This window comes from Hemitrygon akajei, chromosome 5, assembly GCF_048418815.1.
Source record: "Hemitrygon akajei chromosome 5, sHemAka1.3, whole genome shotgun sequence".
NCBI classification, from domain to species: Eukaryota; Metazoa; Chordata; class Chondrichthyes; order Myliobatiformes; family Dasyatidae; genus Hemitrygon; species Hemitrygon akajei.
The window spans coordinates 78,240,252-78,264,452 of NC_133128.1; the positions used below are offsets into that span (position 1 = coordinate 78,240,252).

At 41.5% G+C, this 24,201-nt stretch overlaps 1 protein-coding gene across 3 annotated transcripts in view; it reads left to right on the forward strand.

Moving 5' to 3' along the window:
* Positions 1-734: 734 nt before the first annotated feature.
* Positions 735-24,201, forward strand: part of reps2 (RALBP1 associated Eps domain containing 2) — a 205,703-nt gene continuing 182,236 nt past the window's right edge. For all 3 annotated transcript variants that reach the window (XM_073045841.1, XM_073045842.1, XM_073045843.1), the window contains exon 1: positions 735-1,097. In XM_073045841.1, coding sequence (XP_072901942.1) covers positions 918-1,097 — 180 coding nt within the window. In that variant the 5' untranslated portion in view covers positions 735-917. The remainder of the gene's footprint in view (positions 1,098-24,201) is intronic.

A 24,201-nucleotide genomic window follows, 5' to 3' on the forward strand; every position in this document is an offset into this window, starting at 1 on the left:
ATTTTTGTTCATTAGATATTTTGGCTGAACTTGAGCATTGTACCACTCAGATTAAAATAAGTGCTGAAAACACTCGATAGATCAGAATATATTGCGTTTCATAAAACTTGACAGGTATTCATTTTCTGCTTTTTTAAATTAGATATGACTACCTTCGAGTAAGCAATAAACATATTCCCCACTTGAAGACCGCTTAGATTTTTGCTGTATCATAGGAACCTGCTTACATTTCTGGACTTTTGATCAAATGTTCTTTAATTACTGTACATCTGAAGTTAATTTCCGGAATTACCGGTTAGTGAATATGAACGCCCAATAAAATATTCCAACATTCGTGCTGTCTGCATTGCATACCCTAAACTCCTTTTTAAAATGTTGTTGGTGTAGTTGCTGACAGGGCCGATAACAACCATTTAAAATCGTACTTCAAATTTTATATTTGCATTTCTCTTGACATTCCACGAGACTAGGTATATCGCGTACTTCACCTGAATCACACAACTAAGGAACTTCTGCGCACATATAGTGCCCATCGGGATTTTTTTTTGTTGACGATGGAGGCCAATGAATGAAAATAATACAAATAAATTCGAAGTACCCCTTCTCCGTAGCGAGAAGAGCAGTTCCCCCAAGCCTTTCCCTGTTCCATGCGCCTGGTGCAGCAGCTGTTAGCCGAGCCGTAGCGGAGTTGCAGTGACGTCAGGTCGACTGGTTAAAAAAAATGGCGGTGGCTGCCGACGCGTGTAGCTGCGGGAGGAAATAGTGACAAATGCTGAAGTGGTGCGGGGCAGAAGAGTGGTGAATGATAACAGCAGCTGGGGGGACGGGGCAAAATAAGTGCTGGGTTGGTCAGGCAACTGCTTGCGCCGGCGGTCAGAGAAAGTGTCCTGGTGTCGGAGGGCAAAGACAGCTGTAGAATGTCCCGGGAGTGCGCGCGTGCCCCGGGCATGGTTCTGACTGACAGCGAGGAGAAATGCTTCTCCGACCTCTTTTCCTTCGCTTTCCCAGATGCCGACGCCACGGGCCAGGTTGCCGCCGGAACCAAAGTTGCCGAGTTGTTCCGAGCGTCCCAGCTCCCTGCAGACGCTCTGCACCAGGTAAGTGGACGAGCCACGTTAATTATCTGAAACATGTCTATGATTGTGTCAAGAGATGCTGTAGGCAGAGCGGTTACATATCAAACTTTCTTTTCCCGGACTCTCCCCGCATTTTCCAATGTACATATTTTCATCACTTTTTAAAAATTTCAAGTTGCTAGTAAGTACTTCTTTAACAAGAAAGGGGTTATAGAGCGAATAATAAAATTTAAAGACAATATCTTTGAATGTGTGTCTTGTAAGTGCTTGCGTGGTGGACGGCACTCATTTCTCCTGAACTGTATGTTACTGCGGCGTCTGACTTCACTGATGCATCCATCCCTCCTTCGGCACAGTCAAAACATCTGCTGTTCGTACCCAAACTGTATTTTGGAGCCTTGGCGGATTTCGCGATTTCTGCTGTATTTCGCGACCAGTGTGGATTGAGCGATAGTTTCTCTTCTGAAAACAAAATGGAGTTTAATTTTATTTCGCTCGTTCGCCAGATGCCTTTTGATGGCCATCTGTTACTTGCGCAAATCCCCTTGAGATAGCAGTGGTAGGTTGCAGTCTTAAACTATGGTAGCCTTTGTGACCGTCAGTGAGTATTGATGGATAGTTTCTTCCACTGACTCTGGGTATTCATCTCAGGACGGGATGGTACGAATCTTGGAAAAGAGGTTCTCAGTCCTGCACTTTACATTGGAGGGCTGAGTGTGAGGGATGTTCATCAAGTAGGTCACTTCTTCCTGGATGACGTATGCTTTTTGAATGTTGCAGTTAAGTCCATCCTAGCAGGGTGAGAATTTTACAATGTGCTCCTGGATAGAAGAAAGCCAGTGGAGTGTGAGATCTGTTATTCACAGTTTGTTTCAGCATTAATGTGACAGGGCCAGTTGTATATGACCAGTGAATAATCTGTGTTGTTATATGTGGCACAGCTGTGCCAATATCTGTTCCTGTAACTGCCACCTTCCATTTCATCAGATGGAATGGATCATGTCTGTTGGGTTGTGATGTACCGTTGTGATATCCCTCATCCAGATTACTGTGCTTATTCTGTCTGTATCAGCTTTGCATGGAACCAAAGTAGGAAAACACCAGGTGTGATGAACACTGAGGTTCTACCTGTCCCCAGTGTTGTGAAGAGTGGTACTTGGCTTCATTGCTGTGTAAGGCAGAGTGGTTGTAGACGGGTTATATTCTGCATGGTGGTCAGTCACCAGTGGGGTGCCTCAGGGATCTGTTCTGGGGATCTACTCTTAGTGATTTTTATAAATGACCTGGATGAGGAATTGGAGGGATGGGTTAATAAGTTTGCTGATGACACAAAGGTTGGGGATGTTGTGGATAGTGTGGAGGGCTGTCAGAGGCTACAGCAGGACATTGATAGGATGCAAAACTGGGCTGAGAAGTGGCAGATGGAGTTCAATGCAGATAAGTGTGAAGTGGTTCATTTTAAATCTAATAGCAGAATATGGTATTAATGGTAAGACTTTTGGCAGTGTGGAGGATCAGAGGGACTTTGGGGTCTCAGTCCATAGGACGCTCAAAGCAGCTGCACAGATTGACTCTGGTTAAGAAGGCCTACGGTGTATTGGCCTTCATCAATTGTGGAATTGAATTTAAGAGCTGAGAGGTAATGTTGCAGCTATACAGGACCCTGGTCAGGCCCCACTTGGAGTACTGTGTTCAGTTCTGGTCGCCTCACTACAGGAAGGATATGGAAGCCATAGAAAGGGTGCAGAGGAGATTTACGAGGTGGTTGCTTGGATTGGGGAGCATGCCTTATGAGAATAGGTTGAGTGAACTCGGTCTTTTCTCCTTGGAGCGAAGCAGGATGAGAAGTGACCTGATAGAGGTGTATAAGATGATGAGAGGCATTGATCATGTGGATAGTCAGAGGCTTTTTCCCAGGGCTGAAATGGTTGCCACAAGAGGACACAGGTTTAAGGTGCTGGGGAGTAGGTACAGAGGAGATTTCAGGGGTAAGTTTTTTTTTACTCAGAGAGTGGTGAGTGCATGGAATGGGCTGCCGTTAATGGTGGTGGAGATGGATATGATAGGGTCTTTTAAGAGACTTTTAGGTAGGTACATGGAGCTTAGTAAAATAGAGGGCTATAGGTAAACCTAGTAATTTCTAAGGTAGGGACATGTTCGGCACAACTTTGTGGGCCGAAGGGCCTGTATTGTGCTGTAGGTTTTCTATGTTTCTATGTATATTCTAATCAGTTGGACTTTGCCACATTACCATTACTTGATAAGAACTTAAGCTTCAGAGAGGTTTCTACATAACTACCTCTTCACCCACAAGTCCATGTAGGGTAAGGGCCGAGTGCCGTGGGGAAGAACGACATGGTGAATAATATGAAATGCTTTCTCCAGCATTTCTCTAGATCTTAAACAAGCATCACAACCTTGCCTGGAATTGAGAGGAGCCTTACCAATCAGACTATTCCTGCACAGCCAGTCTCAATCCTGGCACACACTGCCCTTAAGGTGGCTGTGGTGCAGATGAGACAATCACCCACCTCAGAATTCTGCATTTGCTAAGAAGGTCTGGAAAAGGTGCAATGGACCTTGAGTTATCCCAAGCCGTTACATAAGATTCTGTGATCTCGATGCTGTTACCAGGGACACTTATTGCGAGAAACATCAATTGCTGCTGGGCAGTCATCCCAGGTGAAAGACACGCTAAAACCTGTGAGACTTCCAATGTAGTGAGATGTCATTGAGTGAATGCTGCCACTGCCACTTTTCAGTGAGCAGGAGTATTTTCAGAAGGATGTACCAAAACACGTTGCGGGCACTGCAAAGGCTCTGTGAGGAAGGACCACTTTCTAGGGTCCTATTGTCTTTATACAGTGTTACAACCTCTTAAATGCCTCATGGATATATTGTTGAAAAGAGGAACATGAGGGTCATTGACACATTGTATCATTAATTTAATACACTTTTTTTTACAATGAACAGAGAGAAAGACATGTACCATATATATTTCTTGGGTGTTTTTATGAATAAAGTAATAGAGAATCTCTCACAGCCCCATTGACAAACAGTATGGATCCTGGGACAGTTGGGTTTGTAATGCCGTTAAATATCCATGAGTGCCAATTAGACTATCAGCCTAAGCAAGCAGTTCTCTTGCATGACAGCTTTATTATCCAGGGAATTGCAAATTGACCTGAATACTGTGCAATTGTTTGTGAACAACCCACTTAAGAAGGAAGAGATAACGTGATAAAACAGCCAAGGATGCTCCTCTGAGGAATCACTGGAATTGATACTCCTGCAACTAAAATAAACATCTTCAATTTGCTTCTTGAGCATATCTCCGTTTGTCTTCATTTAAGTACAGTCTTACCAAGGCTTCTTGGTGAGTGTCTTGATGAGATTCTATCTTGGTGTCCAAGGCACTTCCACTTGCACCATTTCTGGAATCAGCTTCTGAATTCCTATTGGGGCACAAGCAAAATCCGTCAGTTGGTCAGTTTTCTGTTTGATGATATGTTGATAGAACCAATTGAATTTGATTTCTCCATAACAATGCCAATGATAGATAATGGTCTATGAACAGTAATTGTTAATTGGTTTATTATACTGACACATTGTGAAAAGCGTGTTTCTGCATGCCATCCAGATGGAGCATTTATACATAGGTGCATCGAGCTGCTATAAAAGGGGAAAGAAAGGAATACAAAAGTATTGTTGCAATTACAGAGATGGTGTAGTAAGGGTTAAAGTGCAAGAGACATGACAAGATAGATTGAGAATCAAGAGTTCATCTTTGTTTTATTTTTTAAAAAAGAGGCCCATTTGAGAATCTTTTAACAGTGAGATAGAAGTTATCCTTCAACCCGGTGGTACATGTTCTTGATTTTTATGTCTTCTGCCCAAAGAAAAGAAGGAGAAGGGAGAATGACCAGGGTTGGGTCTTTAATTGTACCGGCTGCTTTCCTGAGGTAGCAGGAAGTCAATGGAGGGAAAGCTAGTTTTCATGATAGAATGAACTGCATTCAATTTCTTGCAGTTCCAAGCAGAGCAGTTGCCATACCGAACTGTGATACATCTGGATAGGATGCATTCTGTGGTCATCAACAAAATTTAATGAGGATCATCAGAGATCTGTCAAATTCTTCTGGCCCTCTGCTCAGTAGAGGACCGGCATGTTTTCTTGGCTGCAGCTCCTACAAGGCTGGACCGGGACAGGTGATATTTACACCGAGGGATTTGAAGCTCTCAACCATCTCTAACTTGGCATCACTTGTACAGCGAATGTACTCCAACCCGCTTCTTAAAGTCAATAACCAACTTTCTTTTTATTCTGACGTTGAGATAGAGGTTGTTACCTTGACATATGCCACTAGGCTCTTGCTCCTTTCTGTACTCTGTCTCATCTTTGTATGAGATCCAGCCCACCTTCGTGGTGTCATCTGCAAACTTGTAGATGGAGCAAGAGCAGGATTTGGCCACACAGTTGTGAGAGAGTAGAGTGGTAGTTTGAGAGGACACAGGCTTGTGGGGCACCAGTGTTTAAGATAATTGTGGCAGAAGTGCTGTCTCTTTCTTGATGGCGATCTGTTAGGCAGTCAATAATCCATTGACAAAGTGGTTGTTGAGTCCTATAGAAGTCTGAAAATGTGTTTGTTTGGAGTAGTGATATCAAAGGTGAAGTTATTGTCAATAGGACTTTGACATGCGTGTCTTTGTTATCCTGATGTCCTAGAGCCAAGGAGATGGCATTCCACAGTGGACCTGTTTTGGTAGTAGTTGAATTCAGGAGGTTGAGGTTGTTTGGGAGGCTGGAATTGATGTGTGCCATGACCAGCTCTCAAAGCACTTCATGATGACGGATGTCAGAGCCATTGGGTGATGGTCATTAAGGCACGTTACCTTATTTTTCTTTGCACTGAGGTGATAGTGATCTTTTACAGAGAACTGGGATTGGAGTAAGGAGGGACAAGCTGCATCCCTGTCTGGTATGGGAGCAGCTGAGCATTGGACCGGAAGTCCCTACAAAGGACTGTGAGAAAAGCTGAGAGGGTCATGGAGGTCTCCCTATCGTCCATCTGGGACATTTATCAGAAGCACTGTTATGCAGGGCCCTTAGTATTGTCCCACCCACCCATCCATCCAGCATCCTCTTTGACTTTCTACCATCAGCAAGGAGACTCTGGTGCATAAAAATGGAAAACAGTTTCTTCCCTCAGGCCATTAGGATTCTGAGGTCCCTGCCACTTTGCCTTCGAAGTGTCACTGGTTAATCTGTTCCGTATCTTGTAAAATTTAATTAATGTACTTCAGTTTGTTCTTTATGCGTGTTTCTTCTGTAGATATTATCCTTGCCTTCGTAAGTTACCATGTGTTCTACTGTGCTTTACACCCTGGTTTGGAGAAACGTCTTATTTCTATACACATTATATGGTTATGTGCATTATATACATGCATATAGTCAAATGACAATAAACTTGATTTGACTTGACTCTAGGCCTCTATGAATACACTTTCTGCTGAACTGTAATAGATTTAATGATGTGGCTTGGGGACTCCATCCAGGCCAGTCAGTTTCACTTTCTGGAAGACTGGGTAGAGGTGTGTCAGAGGTTGTTGGGATAATGATGTCATTTCACTGACCTGTTTAAAACATGCTTAGAATACATTGACCTTATCAGGGAGAAATGTGTTGTTGTCAGCAATACTCTGCTGTCTTCTTTTTGTTGCCTATTATAGCATGTGAGCTTTGCCATAGTTAACAGCTGGTTTGGGCCTCTGGTTTGCTCTGGTATTGTTTCTTGGCAAAACTTAAAGCTTTATTAAGGTTGTGCATAGATTTCCTGAATAGGTCATGGTCACCCAATTTGAACACTCTGATCTGGTTGGGGAATACCTCAGACTGACTTCTTTGGTAACAGTCCTCTAGCCAGGGGTTCCCAATCTTTTATGCCACGGACAAATACCATTAAGCATGGGGTCTGTGGACCCCAGGTTGGGAACTCCTGTTCTCTGCACACTGGCTGATGTCTGGTGACAGGGGCAACTTAACTACATTGGTCACTGTACAATATCCCTTGCGTTTGAACCCAGTGAAGTCTCCTTTTTGCTGATAATGGATGGAGTGGATCAAATTAGCTTGGAACAAATTGCAGGAACATATCCTGATGGAATTAAATACTTCGAAGTAAATGTGCAGTGCAACTTTTTTTTTAGAGTAAAAGCTCTGGAATCAATTAGGCGGATTATCCATACGTGGGCACAAGTTTCCTTCTGGGAGCTGTTGTCATATGTTGACTAAATAATTAAAATAGTCTATAGTGTTACCCATTGTAAAACCATTTATATTTCTGAGTAAACATTGTCCGGTTAGGTTAATTGGTCATTGTAAATTGGCCTGTGATTAGGCTAGGGCTAAGTAGGTGGTTGCTGGGCAGTGCAGCTCGTTGGGCTGGAAGGGGCTCAAGACCATTAGTTAGTTAACCAAGACTGAGCTAACCTGACAACATCTGGTAAATCGCAACACTTATCCCTGGAGTTCAGATTGTTTGCAACAGTAGAGATTTAACTGTAACCCTAAAGTTCAGTGTAAAATGGTGCTCCGTGCATGTCCTACAGGCATCAAGCCATTACTCTCAATCAAAAATCACTCCCACAATCACAACTGGACGATTTTATATGACACAATCCAAATGGTGTTTGGTGTATATTTTGTCATGTAGTAATGAGCATGAAAGCACTTTCAGCTGAGAAATGCTGCTAAACTAGAATGACAACTCAAAACAAAAAGTATTGCTGCAACACCCACCAGGCTTGGCAACATCTGTGGGGAAGAAAGGTAGGGTTAGTATTTCAGGTTCATGACCTACCGATGAGTTCCTAGAGATGTTTGCATACATATATAAATGTTTATACAATAACAAAATTCTGAAATCTGAAAGGAAAAACAAATGTAACAGTTTTTTGAAAAAGATCCAAACATGAATGATTACAATATTGGTTACAATTCCAGCATTATTAACACAGTGAAATACATTTAAATGTAACTGGAGAAAATGTGCATTTGAAATTTGGCAAATAAATTTCTACTTGACTAAACCCTGCTTCATGTTCTGTATTTTTTTATTGTAAAGGTTTGAGGTCAACTCCAGAGATGCTGCTGTTACCCATAAATATGCTATTTCAGGAATTCATGACCTGACCCATTATCATTGTGGACCCACAATAGTCAAAGGACCCTCCAGTTCCGAATGTGCTGTTTAATTATCATTTTAATTGTTATTTATAGGATTCTTTAGATGTCTTATTTTATTAGCACTGAACCAAGCTGTTGGTGGCCTTCTATTCCTTTATTGTAATCCTTTGCTTTACTAGGAACAGAGCTTCAGCCACCATCATCTTCATCACAAGGGCCGTCGCCACCCAGTCACAGCCCAAATCTTGAGAGTCATTATCCCTGGATATTAATTGCGGGTATATATTTTTTTCCCAATCCTTTCTTTCCCAGCCTCCCATGAGCTATTAATGAGCTCGATTTAATTATAAACCCTATTACCATGACTTGCACCTCCCTTTTCCTATAGTCTCTCTGCTTGCTGACCTAATTTTGTTTTGGGCCCACCATTCCCTTTTAAACATGCTGTCCATTTGGCTTAATCGTCCATAAAGCTGCAGATTTCCAGTCTTAGTTGAGACTGTAGCTGTTTATCTGAGCATTGTAATTATCTCTCCAATCCTAGTTCTTCCACCAATTTTCAGCTACAGTCCTATTATCCCTTGGATCCAATGTCAGTCAATTCTACTTAACACAAGCCTATTTTTAAAAAATTGCTGTTTTACATTTTGTGTTGAATAGGTCAGCCGTGGCTCATCTTTATAGTCGGAATGTTATGGAATCTCCCTATGGAAAATCTAGGCTATTGCTCCTATAAAATATTGTCCTCCTTTGTGTGTGAAGTTAACCATACTCAAATCTGCCCTGTCAAGTAAATATCTAATATCCTATGCCATCATTTTGAAAGAGGTGGGGGTGACACTGCTGGTAAGAGCAGCTCCCTCAGAGCGCCATTGGTATGGCTTCAATCCTGAAGTCTAGTTCTGTTTGTATAAAGTTTACACTTTGTCCCTTTAAGCATGGGTTTTCTCCTGGTACTCTAGTTTCCAACTATGTTCCAAAGATGTGAGTTATGAGGTTAATTGGCCACTAGAAATGATCCCTGCTACATAGATGAGTGATACGAATTGGGGAGTTGAGGGAATTTTAATAAAAATGTGGTGTGTGTTAAGGGTGCCTGCCGCTCAGTGGGCCAAGAGGACCATTTTTGTGCTGCATAATTCTATACCTATCATATCAGGGAGGTTCACTCTTGTGCTTGGCCAATATTTATTCTGAACTACCATCACTACAGCAGATTAACTGTTTCTGGGGTGGGGAAAACATGCTGTGTATTGCACTTTCTCCGACAATAAATATAATTTTTAAATTCCCTCTTATTTCACAACAAAAGCACTTTTGAAATGCCACCCTGTTTTTTGTGGCAAGGGTTAAACCCATTTATTTCTTAGTCATTTGATTCCAGTCATCATTCCTATTGTCAAGCCTGCCTTTTAACTTGTGCTTAATATTTGTATATTCCACTGTTAATTGGAAAATAACACCTAGTTGATATTAATATTGGGCGTTAGTGCACTTAGAATTATTTGAATTTTAGTTTCTTAAACACTATGTTGGTGCATCTTAAGGAAAGCCCTGCTTATCTCATTTTCAGGACTTGCTTCTAGTTGAAAATTGCTGGAACCTTCTAATTCAGCACTAAGTTATGACATAAGATCAGGTTAGTTGCATTGTTTGGAGAGCTTTCAACTTCAAATTACCCTGTTCAGACCATACCTTTTATTCTATATTTATACTGTTTTCTGTTGGAGGAATGCTTACAGGCTGGAATAGAACCCATATGAGAATCAACTTGCCAGAAATTTCCCATCTGCTCTCAAAGATATTCAAAATGAGTCCCAGGTGACTCTGATCATGATGAATCACATTGCCTTACTTTAAGGTTGCATTATCAGATTGAACTGAAATTTTGTCCATATCCATTGGGAGTGCTTGCACCAAATCCAACTTCACTACCCAATGTCTTTTATACTGTAGGTTCAAAGTAGAATTATCGAAGTACGTATATGTCACCAAATACTACCCCGAGATTCATTTTCTTGTAGACATTCACAGTGGAGCAAAGTACAATGGAATCATTGAAAGACTACACACAAAGACTGACAAGCAACCAATCTGCGAAAAACAAATTGTGCAAATGAAATAATACTAATAATTAAATAATACTGAGCTGCAGAGTCCTTGAAAATGAGTCCATCAGTTGTATTCAGTGTTTTGGGAGAGAAGTTGTCCATGCTGGTTCAGGAGCCTGATGCTTGAAGGATAATGACTGTTCCTGAACCTGGTGTTGTGGGACCTAAGGCTCCTATACCTCCTTCCTGATAGCAGCAGCAAGAATAGCGCATGGTTTGGATTGCAGGTGTCTTTGATAATGCGTGCTGCTTTCTTGTGGCAGTGCTCTTTGCAGATAAACAGTGGTGGGGATGGTTTTTCCTGGGATGAACCGGGCTACATCCACCATTTATTTATTTTTTTTGGAGGCTTTTCCATCCTTGGGCATTGGTTTCTCCATACCAGGTCTTGATGAAACCAGTCAGGATACTGTCCACTATGCAGGTGCAGAAGTGCCGAAATTTTATGCTGAAATGCAACCTTCTAAGAAAGCAGAAGTGCTGCAATGCTTTCTTTGAAATAGCAATTACATGCTGGTCGCTGGACAGATCCTCTGATATAATATGGCCCAGGAATTTAAAGTTACTGACTCTCTCCACCTCTAATGAGCACTAGTTCATGGACTCCTGATTTCCTCCTCCTATACTCAATAATCAGCTCTTTGGTTTTGCCGATGTTGACTAAGAGGTTTTTGGTGTGGGGCCAGTCAGCCAGATTTCAATCTCCCTCCTTATGCAAATTCATTACCACCTTTGATTTGACCAACAGCAAACAAGGTCATTGATCCTCTGTGAAAGGATAAATGTGACCTCTGATGTATTCAAATCCTTGGGACATTCTGATGGATATAGCTCATTCTTTCATTATTTTTAAAGTTAAACTCAATTTCCTTGTTTTGAGTATAAATACCTGCATCTCTGGGCCTTCTGTGCCAATTGAGAGCATTTTAAAAGTAGAACTTAATTAAATGGCTTTCTCTTGTGTCTTATGTAACAAAATAAAAAAACAGAATAGAGTATTTGAAACAGTTTTTTTAAAAAATGCGATACCATTTTATGCTTATTGGTGAATCATCGTAGTATTTTATTCAAATACCCTACAGTTATGCCAAATTCACACTTGCTCTGGAGTGGCACTATTGAGAAATGGTAGTTTGCATTATTCAAAATATTTGCAAAAGCAAATATACAAGCAGACACACACACACCCTGCACAGTAAGCCATCCATCAAGTCATGAGCTGATCAGTTTTGGTTTCCCTGTGTTCTCAGAGTCAGAGACTGAAGGGGAGCCTTCAGCCTGTGGTATATATTGGCTCTTCAATCCTAGAGCTTCTGTGCAGTTCTGGGGCTTAATAGGGACTTAAAATCCTGTTGCCAAGACCTGTTTTCCTTCTAATCCTTATGTTTTCTTCCAATAGGTGATCATTCATGTCAGGCACAGTTTCTTTCTGTTTCCTTTTGCCACTGGACTATTGGTGTCCCTTTATTTTCCACTACTTCCAAAATTTAGCATCCTAATTGTTGGTGCTGACCAATTTGCTAGTAGAGGAATGTGGAATTGACTGGTGTTGGCAGTTGATGAAAGACCTAATTCACCGATTTGGTCTGATGACTTAATCATTTGAGTGTTTGTAATAATATTAGTCTACATGATCTCTTACTATCAGAGTAAAAACCAGCTCTTCTGCTCATCATTGAGGGCTTGAGTGCCGTTGGAGATGCCACAGAGTGAATGCATGTTTTCTTGTCTCATGAAAAACAAATTACCATGGAACAGAAGCGTAGCAGTTAGCACAAATGCTTTATAGCGTCAGCGATTACTGATCAGGCTTTGATTCCTGCCTATGACCATGTGGGTTTCCTCCAGGTGCTCCAGTTTCCTCCCACATTTCAAAGATGAATGGTTAGGATTAGTGAGTTGTGGGCATGCTATGTTGCTAGAAACATGGTGACACTTGTGGGCTTCCTGCAGCCCAATCTTGTGCTTGTTGATGCAAACAACACATTTCATTGCATGTACATCAAAACATGTGAGAAATAAACCTAAGTTTTAATTTCCTTAATTAGGTCTTTGAACCATCAGTCTTCATAAAGTGAGCTGATTTTCCAATTTATAGCTGCCACTTAAAGAAACTGTCATTTTGGAGCTTTGTCTCGTACTTCATGCTGGTCTAGTTCATCCCGTGATGAATCAGTCGTGGAGAGTTAGTCCTTCAATTAAGTTATTATCAGCAATTTGTTTATTTCTTCCTAAGATTCTTGGACAACTTCACAAACACAAAACACCTCACATGTGACATGCTCCAAATGTTGGTTAAACCTGAAAGCATTGTTCATTGTCTTGTTGAGGCCGTGTAAATCCTTTCACTGCACCCTTTTTCTAATTCAATAATAAACAGTATTCATAAAACTAACAAATGCAATCTGTGTACTTTTTTTGTACTGTATTATTTGTATAATCAGGTCTATACATTTGTAGTGACAACACACTCCATGTATAAGGCACCGTTGTCAGACATGTGGTCTCTTTAGCCAATACAAAAGTAAGGTGTTTAAGAGGCGTTTACAAAGAGTAGCCTTCCAATGCCTGGTGGCAGTAGGACATTAGACTACCATTCCTACAGAGTCTTTGTGTTGGCTGCCCTAAGCTTCAGTACTTCAACAGTACTTTAGCAGCCTGGAATGCTCCAGGCAGCAAAGTTCCTTTATGGACATCTTATTGTACTGGAAGACCGACAAATTTAGGGCAAACCAAAGTGCATCTTTTACTGTCCTGATGATCTTCCAGCAATGCTTGATGATTTGTCTTAGTATGTGTTTCTGAGAATATTCAGGAGATCAGAGAGTCCGCTATTGTGGATTTGCTCAGGATGAACCTTGATATAGACCCCTGCATCTTTTTCCAGACCTCCTTTGCAAATCCCCAGTCCACAAAGAGGTAGGCAATTATCTCATCATCAACGTAGCCACTTCAAGGCAAGGCAATGCAAGTATCATGGCAATTGTGTAGGAAGGGCCTGCCAAGGTAAAGTGCTTATTGGTAAGTTCTGGCAATGAGACATACTACCAAATGATTTTGACAGTCTGTTCTAGAAGCCATCTCAGAGGATCCATCAAGTCCTTCTCCAAAGAGCTCACTGAACGCTTTGTTGGCCAGTGTCTGATGGTCCTTTTATTATTGCAATACTTTTGCTACAGCTATATAGTGCAGGTCATGAAGATTTTAAACATTCAGGTAAAGTAACACCTGGGTCTGTTTTATACTTGCCAGATTTTGGCTGGGAGTCTTGCATTGTGAGTACACCAAAGTACACAAATACACTGGTATATTTATTCACATTAAATAAATATTTTCCAACTGAAGCTTATCCCGTGTCCCCTTCATTTCCATGCTTACCAGCAACACCAGTTTCAAGCGTTCAACTCTACCTCACCATTAGCTTGAATCAATGTCTTTTAATTAACATACTGGCCATCTGATATCCAATCTTGCATTAACCAAGTTTCTCTGATTTAATGTCAACAAGACCAAATTTGTTATGTTCAATAACTACTCCCTACCCCATTAAAAAATTAACACACTTCCTTCTGTGATTACTACACAGATTATTGACAACTTTGGTATTCTGGGCTTATGGTATTCCATCAATAGTTTATATCTTTTCCATCTGCTCATTGTCCACCTGGCTACATGGGAACTGCAGACTCTTCTACTGATGATGCACTATGTTCCTCACAAGGCAGGTTTGTGAGGTGGAGCCTCCATTTTGCTGTTTACATTAAGTATGTTCCTGATGTATAGACATGGGACTCTTCATTCCTTCTCTGTTTTGAGCAGCCATGACCCAAGGATTCCTAAGATTAGGGATGTTGCATTTTCTCCTCCCAAGGAGACTGAGCACATCTTTTGAATTTCCCTCTGTTAACCTAATAATCACTTACTGTGACAAATGAACTGCCTGCAGATAACGAACACTAAGTACTCTTTCAATTTAGTGTTTTATATTCTGTGTTTTTTGCTCTTTTATTGTTGCTGTTTGTGCGAGTTGTGTTTTTTTGCATGTTAGTGAGGTGGGGTTTAATGTTTTTCCTTAGATAGGTTCTATGATTTTTCTTTGTTTCGTGGCTGTCTTTGGGGAAGACGAATCTCAGGGATGTATACTGCATACATTGATGATAAATGTACTTTGAATCTTTGAATAGTGTATTTATTTTGAAAGTCAGATAGCAAGCATTTCAACAATATGGTTTACCCTACAGAGCCAACTGAATGTAATTATGGCCACACTATTGGGAATGTTGGCCTGGAAGAGGGCATTGACATTGGTTCACTAATTCACTTTCAGTTTTCAGAATTTATTGTTTGAAGATGGTATTAGTGGTACCTTTCCACTGCTTCAAGGTGCCTGGTGTTGTTAGTCAAGATCTCAGAAGCATAAAGTTGAGATTTCTGCTGCCTAGTAGACCTTGAGTTTTCTGCCTGATCTAAAGGTCTTCAAAGAGCTCCAGCATTGTGCTGGTGTAGAAAAGGTGACGTTGAGCTTCAATATATTTGTGGAGCAATGTCTCCCAAAATACAAGACCCTGTCCATATTTGCCAGAATCTGAACTGTTACTGTACAATTGGGTAGACTTACTGAGGAACTTTATATTATGGACATTAAGTTTGATGCCAGTGCTTTTGTATGGTTCAGGGAATAGATTGATGGTGGCTTGAAGTAAAAACCATATACAGTTCCTATATTTGCATATTGTATATCCAGATCTCAATTCTCCATTGCCTATCAGCAATTGAACATTTGGCTCAGATGTATATCTTGTACAGATTTCTTTGTTTTTTTGTGGGGGGGGGGGGCGGGGAGTTCCAGAGTTCCATAGCTTGACAGGTTGTCTTTACATTGATTTGTAGATCCAGCTGGGAAATTCTTTACTTTATAATTTATAGTTACTACTGCACTATATACCCATTACCACTTTGGGGTGTCTGTCTTCAATTTGAAAAGATTATTTTTCCCACAGTAAAAGTACCCTGCCAAACTCAGTGCAGAGAAATATGTTTTAAGAAAAAAATACAGAATATATTTTGCCCATCTTCGTTTTACAAAATTTTGGTTAACAAATTGTTCACATAAATATATCTGTTTTGGAAATTAAGAATTGTCTCTATTCAATTCCTTATACATGATGAAATGGAACAACACTAATAATTATGCTTGATTTGTTGTTATAGTATTAGTGAATGATCAGAGTAATTGTAAATACAAAATAAATAAGCATCAACCTATCATTCAATGGGTTCTTGTCATTTTCTGTTAAATGTTCAGTCATCTTCTCACTGGCTAAGTTAGTGTTCATGTGTTCATTTTACATTCAGAAATCTGATGGTGGAGGGGAAGAAATGGCTCCTGAAATATTGAGTGTGTGTCTTCAGGCTCCTGTACCACCACCTTGATGGTAGCAATGAGAAGAGGGCATGTCCTGGGTGATGGGGGTCCTTAATGATGCCTTTTTGAGACACAGCCATTTGAAGGTGTCCTGTATTCTGGGGAGGTTAGTGCCCATGATGGAGCTGGCTGAATTTACAACTTTCTGCAGCTTTTTCCCAATCCTTTGCAGTGGTCCCTCAATACCAGATGCCAATGCAACCACTTAGAATGCTGTGACAGAGCAGGTCTGCCACAACTGCTTTCTACCTAACCCTTCACCTCCCAGTAGCCCCATAATTTTCACTCTTCCTGTCCGGTGGTGCTGACATTATGCATATCGGGTGCACGCGCTGACCTAACGTGCAGCATGGACATGTTTTTTGTTTGGAATTGCACACTCCATCCTGGACAGTGGCATTCTTTGATGTGTCCTGTTTGTTTTTGCTTCCAGTTTCAGGGAGGGGACCTGACTGACTGATGGGTGGGGATCTGACTAATGGATGGGTGGGGTGTCTTTAAAAAGGTGTCTGGTTGTGGTGGCACATGCGCTGTCCAGCTCAGTGGAAGAATTTATTTTGGGAGAGGGAGAAGACTGCTGGCTCCAGGGAAATTATTGTTGGTTGATTTTTTTGCACAATATCATGGTGATCTTATTGTGATAAATGTATTTCTGGTTGTAAAGAAGAATGTAAATTCCTGCCTTGGTTTTTGTGCAATTGTTTAAGCTTATGGTAACATACCTCCCCCCCCACCCTGCATTACAAAGTGTGGAAGATCCTTTTTCTCCAAAAGTAAGGAGATCCCTATTTAAAAGCTTATTTTGGTGCAAGTGAAGAGGGAGAAAGGATGTGATAAGGTGAGGTTTATTACTACAGTCTGATGTTTTGCAGCTGTAGTCCTAAAGGTATGATAGTATATATCTGCATTTTCTCTTTTTGACATTTTTGTTATTTTGCCATCTTTTTTACTCTAAGTATTTTTGCACTTTTTCTAAAAAATGTTTCACCTCTGGGACCTCTTTGCATGGAATGTGCTATTGTGACCTGCCATTTGATTTTTAAGATCCACACCTTCTTAACGGCACATGACCCTCACCAAAACCTATGGTGTGACACGGGTGTGATGGCAAGCATCAAGAAACTTAAAGGTGCTCAAGAAAAGGACTGTCTTGTGCTCACAGAGGATGGCTCTTTCTTCAGCCCAGCATGATGGATCTGATGATGAGCAATAGAACATTGGAGTCAGAAGAAGAAAGTGCCGAGACCCTTGCTAATCCAGTGAGAACATATCAGATGCCGCAACTGTCCTGGATAGGTTCCTGATCAGTCCGCAGGAACATGAAATCCAACAGCTGATCCAAGAGTTCTGGGAGCTGATTTTCCATCTATTGGCACCACTCCAGCCAGAGGATGTGAGGAGAATCGGTGCAGTTCCTGCTCTGAGCACACCCAGTTTTCACACAAGATCTGCAGAACGTTCCAGCCCAAGGCTGCACCTACCAGCTTCCCAGCACAGACTTCAGGCAGGTGAAGGAGTTGCAGTGCAGGAAGCCACAGCAAGGCCCGGAGTAGATAAAATGCAACAGAGTTCATATTGCAGTAATTACAAATTTGTAAAGAATTCAAAATCTGTGTTATCACCAATAACAATTTATCAAAGTTATTTTTCTTAGTCTGGAGGATGACTTGATCCTGGCCAGTATAGCTGAAAGGACAGAGAGGAGATGCTGCTTTTCTTTCCATAATAACTGCTCAGCTTGCTATCAGCCTCACTCCCAGGGCCGGAGATCATGGTGATAAAAAGTGGATTGGTGGTTGTCCTTTAAAGTGCATTTGCACTTCATACGCGCACAAGCACAGACACACGCGCACACACCACCTTCCCCCACCCCCCACCACATACAAATGTGATTTTTACTTGCAGATTATTTTTAATGGGATTTTGGAGTGGGGTGGAAGGAGCAATTATTTCAGCCAAAACAAAAATATTCTTCTAATCCCAGCAAATAGGCAGAGACTAAAGGCCTCAGCACTAGTGGTAGTGACCGAGAAGGAAGGAGAGGAGCACTTACAGGATCGCATTGAGTTGGTGGACTCAGGGATTCGTCTTCGAATCTGAATGAATATGCCGCCATTGTCACTGGCTTCATCAAAGCCAGTGTGGATCAGTGTGTACCTTCAAGAACATACCAGATGTACCCAAACCAAAAGCCATGGATTAATGAGGAGATTGTAGTCTGCTGAGGGCTAGATCTGTGGCATTCTAGACCAGTGATCCAGAACTGTACTGCACAAGTAGTCCAGGTATGACCAACAGAAGGCTATCTTAAGAGTGGGGGGAAAAATTCCAATTGAAGTTAGGGATAGAATCGGATGCACGTCAGCTCTGCCAGCATTTTCAGTACATTACTTTCTATAAAATGAAACCTAATATCATGAATGGCAGTGATGCTTCACTCCCAGAGAGCTCAACGTCTTTTATGCATGCTTCGAAAGGGAGAATAAAACTACATCTGTGCATCTGGTAACCCTGTGATCTCTGTTTCGGAGGCTGACATCAGAACATCCTTCAAGAGGGTGAACCCTAGCAAAGTATCAGGCCCAGATGGTGTACCTGGTAGGGCACTGAAAAACTGTGCCAACCAACTAGTGGGAGTGTTAAAGGACATCTTCAGTCTCTCACTGCTGCTGTTGGAGGTTCTCACCTGCTTCAAAAGGGTTACAATCATACCAGTGCCGAAGAAGAGTAGCGTGAGATGCCTCAAAGACTAATGCCCAGTTGAACTTGGCCTTGGACCTCTTGGACAATAGCAATACCTACATCAAGCTGCTGTTTATTGATTATAGTTCAGCATTCAACACAATCATACCTCAGCTCTAACCAATAAGCTCCAAAATCTTGACCTCTGGGTGATAGTCATTAAGGCAGCTCACATTATTCTTCTTGGGCACTGGTATAATTGTTGCATTTTTGAAGCAAGTGGAACTTCCACCCATAGCAATGAGAGGTTGAAAATGTCCTTGAATGCCCCGACCAATGGGTTGGCACAAATTTTCAGAGCCTTGCCAGGTACTCTGTTGGGGCCTTCTGTCTTGTGAGGGTTCACCCTCTTTAAAGGCAGCCTAACATTGGCCTCTGAGGCGGAGATCACAGGGTCACTGGGTGCAGCAGGTATCTTCACAGCTGTAGTTATATTTTCCCTTTCAAAGTGGGCGTGAAGGTATTGAGTTCATCTGGTAGTGAAGCATCACTGCCATTCATGCTATTGGGTTTCGCTTTGTAGGAAGTAATGTCTTGCAGACCCTGCCAGAATTGTCGTACATCCGATGTCCCCTCTCACCTCATTCAAAATTGTCTCTTCGCCCTTGAAATAGCCCTCCACAAGTCATACCTGGTTTTCTGGTACAGACCTGGGATGCCAGACTTGAATGCCACAGATCCAGCCTTCAGCAGACGATGTACCTCCTTGTTCATCCATGGCTTTTGGTTAGGGAATGAACAGCAAGTCTTTGTAGGCACCATACAGGTTGTAATGAAGTCGATAACAACTGCAGCATATTCATCCAGATTTGAAGATGGATCCCTGAATATGGTCCAGACCACGGATTCAGAACAGTCCCACAGGCACCCCTGTGCTTCCCTTGTCCACACCTTCTTGGTCCTTGCTACTGGTTCTGCATTCTTTATTCTCTGCCTATACTCAGGGAGTAGATGTACAACCAGGTGATCAGACTTCCCAAAGTGAGGGCATGGAATCGCACAGTGCACATTCTTGATGGTGGTGTAACAATGGCCCCATCTGTCTGAAGTAATACACCTCACTTTATCACACCCTCTCTTCCGCAAACAAGAGGTCATGAACAACAGGTAAATGTTCAACCCAACTTTGGTCTGACCTTCGGTTACCACAGGGCATGAGAGCTTTACAGTGCTACCAGATTCAGCTTTTTGCAACAGCTCAGACAACATGGGCAAATCCCACCCAATGACCACATCTTTAGGCAAGTTGTTAGCCACTCCCACCCACAAAAGAAGGACTTGGTGGTTAATGCCATGGGTAAGGTCAGTGGTAGGAGATAACTTAACATCCACATGCACATATTGCACTTGCACACTTTTAGAATAGTTAATGTCAGCAGGGGAAACTAATTGTCTCTTGATCAGGGTCACTGCACTCCAAGTGTCCAATAATGCCTGAATAGTTTGTTCATTTAATTCCACAGGAAGTTCATCTTCCTTCATATATATTCTTAGAATGGTCACAGGCCTCCAGCTCTGGTGCTTCCCCCTCTTGGGGAACATAACAGTAGGTTGACAGTTTTGGGTGCTCAAGGGGACAACAAGAAGCTTTGTGGCCTAGCTGGTGACAGAAGAAGCAACTTAAAGGTTTGGTCTTACCACCGTTTTTCTCCTGCGTAGAGACAGGTGTAACTTTAGTAGGGCCCGGAGCACCTTTACTCAAACCACCTGTCCTGTGCTCCCGTGGCTGGATTGAAACTGATCAGACTACCCCTCACCAGGCATTCAGGTACTGTTGAGCCAGCTGGGCTGCATCTAAGCAATTAGCACATTCATGTTCATGTTCCCGTACCCATGTATGGACATCTCCTGGCAGGACCTGCAGCATGATGACCTCTCCAATGTTCATGTTGGTCCAAATATAATCCCTTCAGGCAGAGGTAGGTCTCCTTTGGTGACTACCTTGGTGGTGTGGCCTGGGCTCGGAACTTGAACCAGTAGGTCTCTGGAAGGATGTCAGATTTGACAAGAAGAGCCTCCTTCAGCTGAGGACACTGGTTGGACACCTCATCCATTGCAGAGTAGGCCCCGAGCACTTTCCCCTTCAGTGGTGGGATGTGCCAGCAGGCCCACTCTTCCTCTGACCATCGCCAAGTCCCTGCCAAGCAAATGAGCTTATATTTTATATTAATAAACAGCAACAAGACAGAGGTATAGTAAAAAAGGAAAGCCAACAATTAAAATGCAAATAAAATCCATGGGTTCCAAGTATAGAGACTTTTCACTGTTGGTGATCAATCAGGGGCAAAAGTTGCTGATTCACGATGAGTTAAATCAAATATTTATTTTCCAGGTATAGTAAATGTCTGACTGAGGGTCGCTGACCTGAATTGTTGAATGTTTCTTGCCTAACTGGCTGAGTGTTTCCAGAGTGGTTTCTGTTTTTTCCTACCAGAAGTATTTAGTGTATTGTTTCTGGAACAATATCTTGTAAAAGGTTTTTCCATTCCCATTTATTTCTATGCCTTGTCTCTTTGCAACCAGTTTCGAGAATAGTTACTACCCCTCAACCATCAAGAATCTTGGACAAAAGGGGATAACTACACTCACACTATTTCTGGTGTTCCCACAGCCAATGATCTCACTTTAAAGACTCTTTATCTTGTTATTTCTTGAACTTGTTATCTATTTATATTTGCATTTGCACAGTTTGTTATCTTCTATGCTGTTGCTCTTTCGTTGATCTTGTTTACAGTTACTGTTCTATAGATTTGCTGAGTATTCTGTCAGGAAACTGAACCTCAGGGTTGTATGTGGTGACATGTATGTGCTCTGATAATACATTTTACTTTACTTCTAATCTCTGATTTGCCCATCAGTTGTTTAAAATTTAGCACCGTGGCATAATGCAAGTTTGGCAGCCAAAAATAACAAAGATGTTAAAAGACCTAACCTACCCGCTTAAAGAAGTTGGCATGTGGAATGATCTAGTTTAAGCTGACACAATCTGGACCCTAATTTCTCATTGGCCACTTATTCCAAAATATCCGATCAGAAGCTGAGCTCATAACTGGAAATAAGATTGATTCACTCCATTTCATTTTGTGCTCTCAAAGGATTTCACCAGCACCTGCTTTTCTGCACTTTAGACTTCCTTGCTCTCATTTCCACTCCAGTCTTGGTATGCCATGTTTTCTGTGATGGAAGTCATTCAGTCTGCAGCCTCTGTGGTTTGTTGCTCGAGTTACCTGTTTTCTTTCCTCCTCAGAAAATGAATACACCAAATGAAAATATAACCTTCCTGTACCAGAGTCTCACAGGACACTTACAGGGAATATGAAGTATGTTTTTCCCTATATCTGTGATCTCTTCCTGTTTTGTAACTCCAATATCAATTGTCCTTCACATCTGGCCACTGACCATTCCTGATTTTAATTATTCTGGTACTGGAGGACATCCCATCAGTTGCCAGTGTTTTGGAGTTGCTTCTCTGAAACTCTCCATTTCTTTTAGCTTTCTTCCTCTTAAAGCACTCTGGCCTCATTTGTTCTAATAATTTGTGTAGCTTGTTGAAGATATTTCCAGGAGTCAGGAGAAGTATTTGTCCATGATTAAAACTCTTTACAGGTGCAAGTTGTTCTTTCTTTTCTTGGTACTTTTTGAATGATTTGATTATCCATAATTCTTTTTACAGTGGAACAACACCTCCCTGGTGGCTTCAACCAAATGAAAACATAGAACATAGAAATCTACAGCATATTACAGGCCCTTTGGCTCACAATGTTGTGCCAACAATGTAACCTACTCTAGAAACTACCTAGAATTTCCCTACCGCATTGCCCTCTATTTTAATAAGCTCCATGTACCTATCTAAGTGTCTCTTAAAAGACCCTATTGTATCTGCCTCCACCACCGTCACTGGAAGTGCATTCCACACACCCACCACTCTCTGTATAAAACAAACAAACAAACTTGCCTCTGACATCCCCCTTGTACCTATTTCCAAGCACCTTAAAACTGTGCCGCCTCGTGTTAGCCATTCCAGCCCTGGGAAAAAGCCTCTGACTATAAAATGATCAATGCCTGTCATTATCTTGTACACCTCTATCAGGTCACCTCTCATCCTCCGTCGCTCCAAGGAGAAAAGACCATGTTCACTCAACCTATTCTCATAAGGCACGCTCTCCAATCCAGGGAACGTCCTTGTAAATCTCTGCACTCTTTCTATGACTTCCACATCCTTCCTGTAGTGAGATGACCAGAACTGAACACAATACTCCAAGTGGGTTCTAACTAAGGTCTTATAAAATTAGCACACATGTTGTCAGTATTGATTTGTTTAAAAGGATTTGTTGGTTTAAACTTGAATTTCTTGAGGTTCTGCCATTCCTATTCCTTTCAACTGCTAATACCATCTGAGAGAATTCTTTACTTAATTTTCACCATTTGAAAAAGTTATTGATAGATTAGTCATAATTTCACCACATTTTGTTGTGCAAACATTTGTATTTGTTTCAGTGGTTATTCTGCAAAACAGTAGTCTTTAACCACTACACCATAAAATGTAGAGTGCAAATAATCTTTCTGCATTGGGCAATACAATAAAGAATGTGACAGTTGACCAGGATAATTATCAAGAGTTCGAGCTGGAAAACTTGATTCATGCTGGTGATGTTTATTCAATTTAGATAGCTGATCAGCATTCAGACTACATAGTTTAAAATACTGTTTGGAGGATATTAAAACTGACATTGCAAACAAATAATGTTGAGAAAAGATAAAAAATGGTTGATATAAAAAAAAGATAACCACAGATATAATTTGAAGACCAGGATACTACTACAAATTACATGTAAAATATTCTTAAAGAAATGGCAAGAATAGTTGGTGAATTACAGTGAATGTTAACCATTGCTCTACTTTTACGCAACTCCAGGAACCTTGGTTCAATCCCAATCACTTGTGCAATCTTTCTTCACCAGAGGGCTGCCACCCCCACTCCTGAGGTGTTATGGCTTCATCCCACATCCCAAAGACCTGGCATGAACAAGATGGCACCGGTGAACCACAGTGACATTCTGCAGGTTACATACAATTCTTCTGAATATATCCCTTTTGAATATGTTCACTGCAAAATGGAGCAACGTACTTTTAAATTGGCTTTAAGATCTACAGATTTTGTGATCTTATGATGGACTCGCCGACTTAACTCTCAAGGAAGTAGATATGGCATCTTCACGCGGACAAAGGTTCATCACCATGGCCAAAGTGAGGCAGGAAAGTGGAGGAGGACTCCAAGCCAGGTTGAAACACAGGGAATGAGACCCCTCTGCCCAGCATCTTGTCAGCAAATGTGCAGTTCCTGGAGAATAAGACTGAGGATATGAGGGCAAGGTTGCTGTGTCGGAGAGAAATGAGAGATCATTGTGTTCTATGTTTGACTGAGATGTGGCTTACTCCCAGCACATCAAATATAGTGATCAAAACTGAAGGCTTCTCAATGAAGCTGCTGATTCAGAAATAGCGGAGGTGTGTTTTTCATGATAAACTTGTGGTGGTGCTCTGATGTGGCAGTTTTGTCAAACTTGTGTTCCCCTGACCTTGAACACCTAATGGTCAAACACCATCTGTTCTATTTACCTAGGGAGTTCTCCTCCATAATTTTGACTGCAGTTTACATAG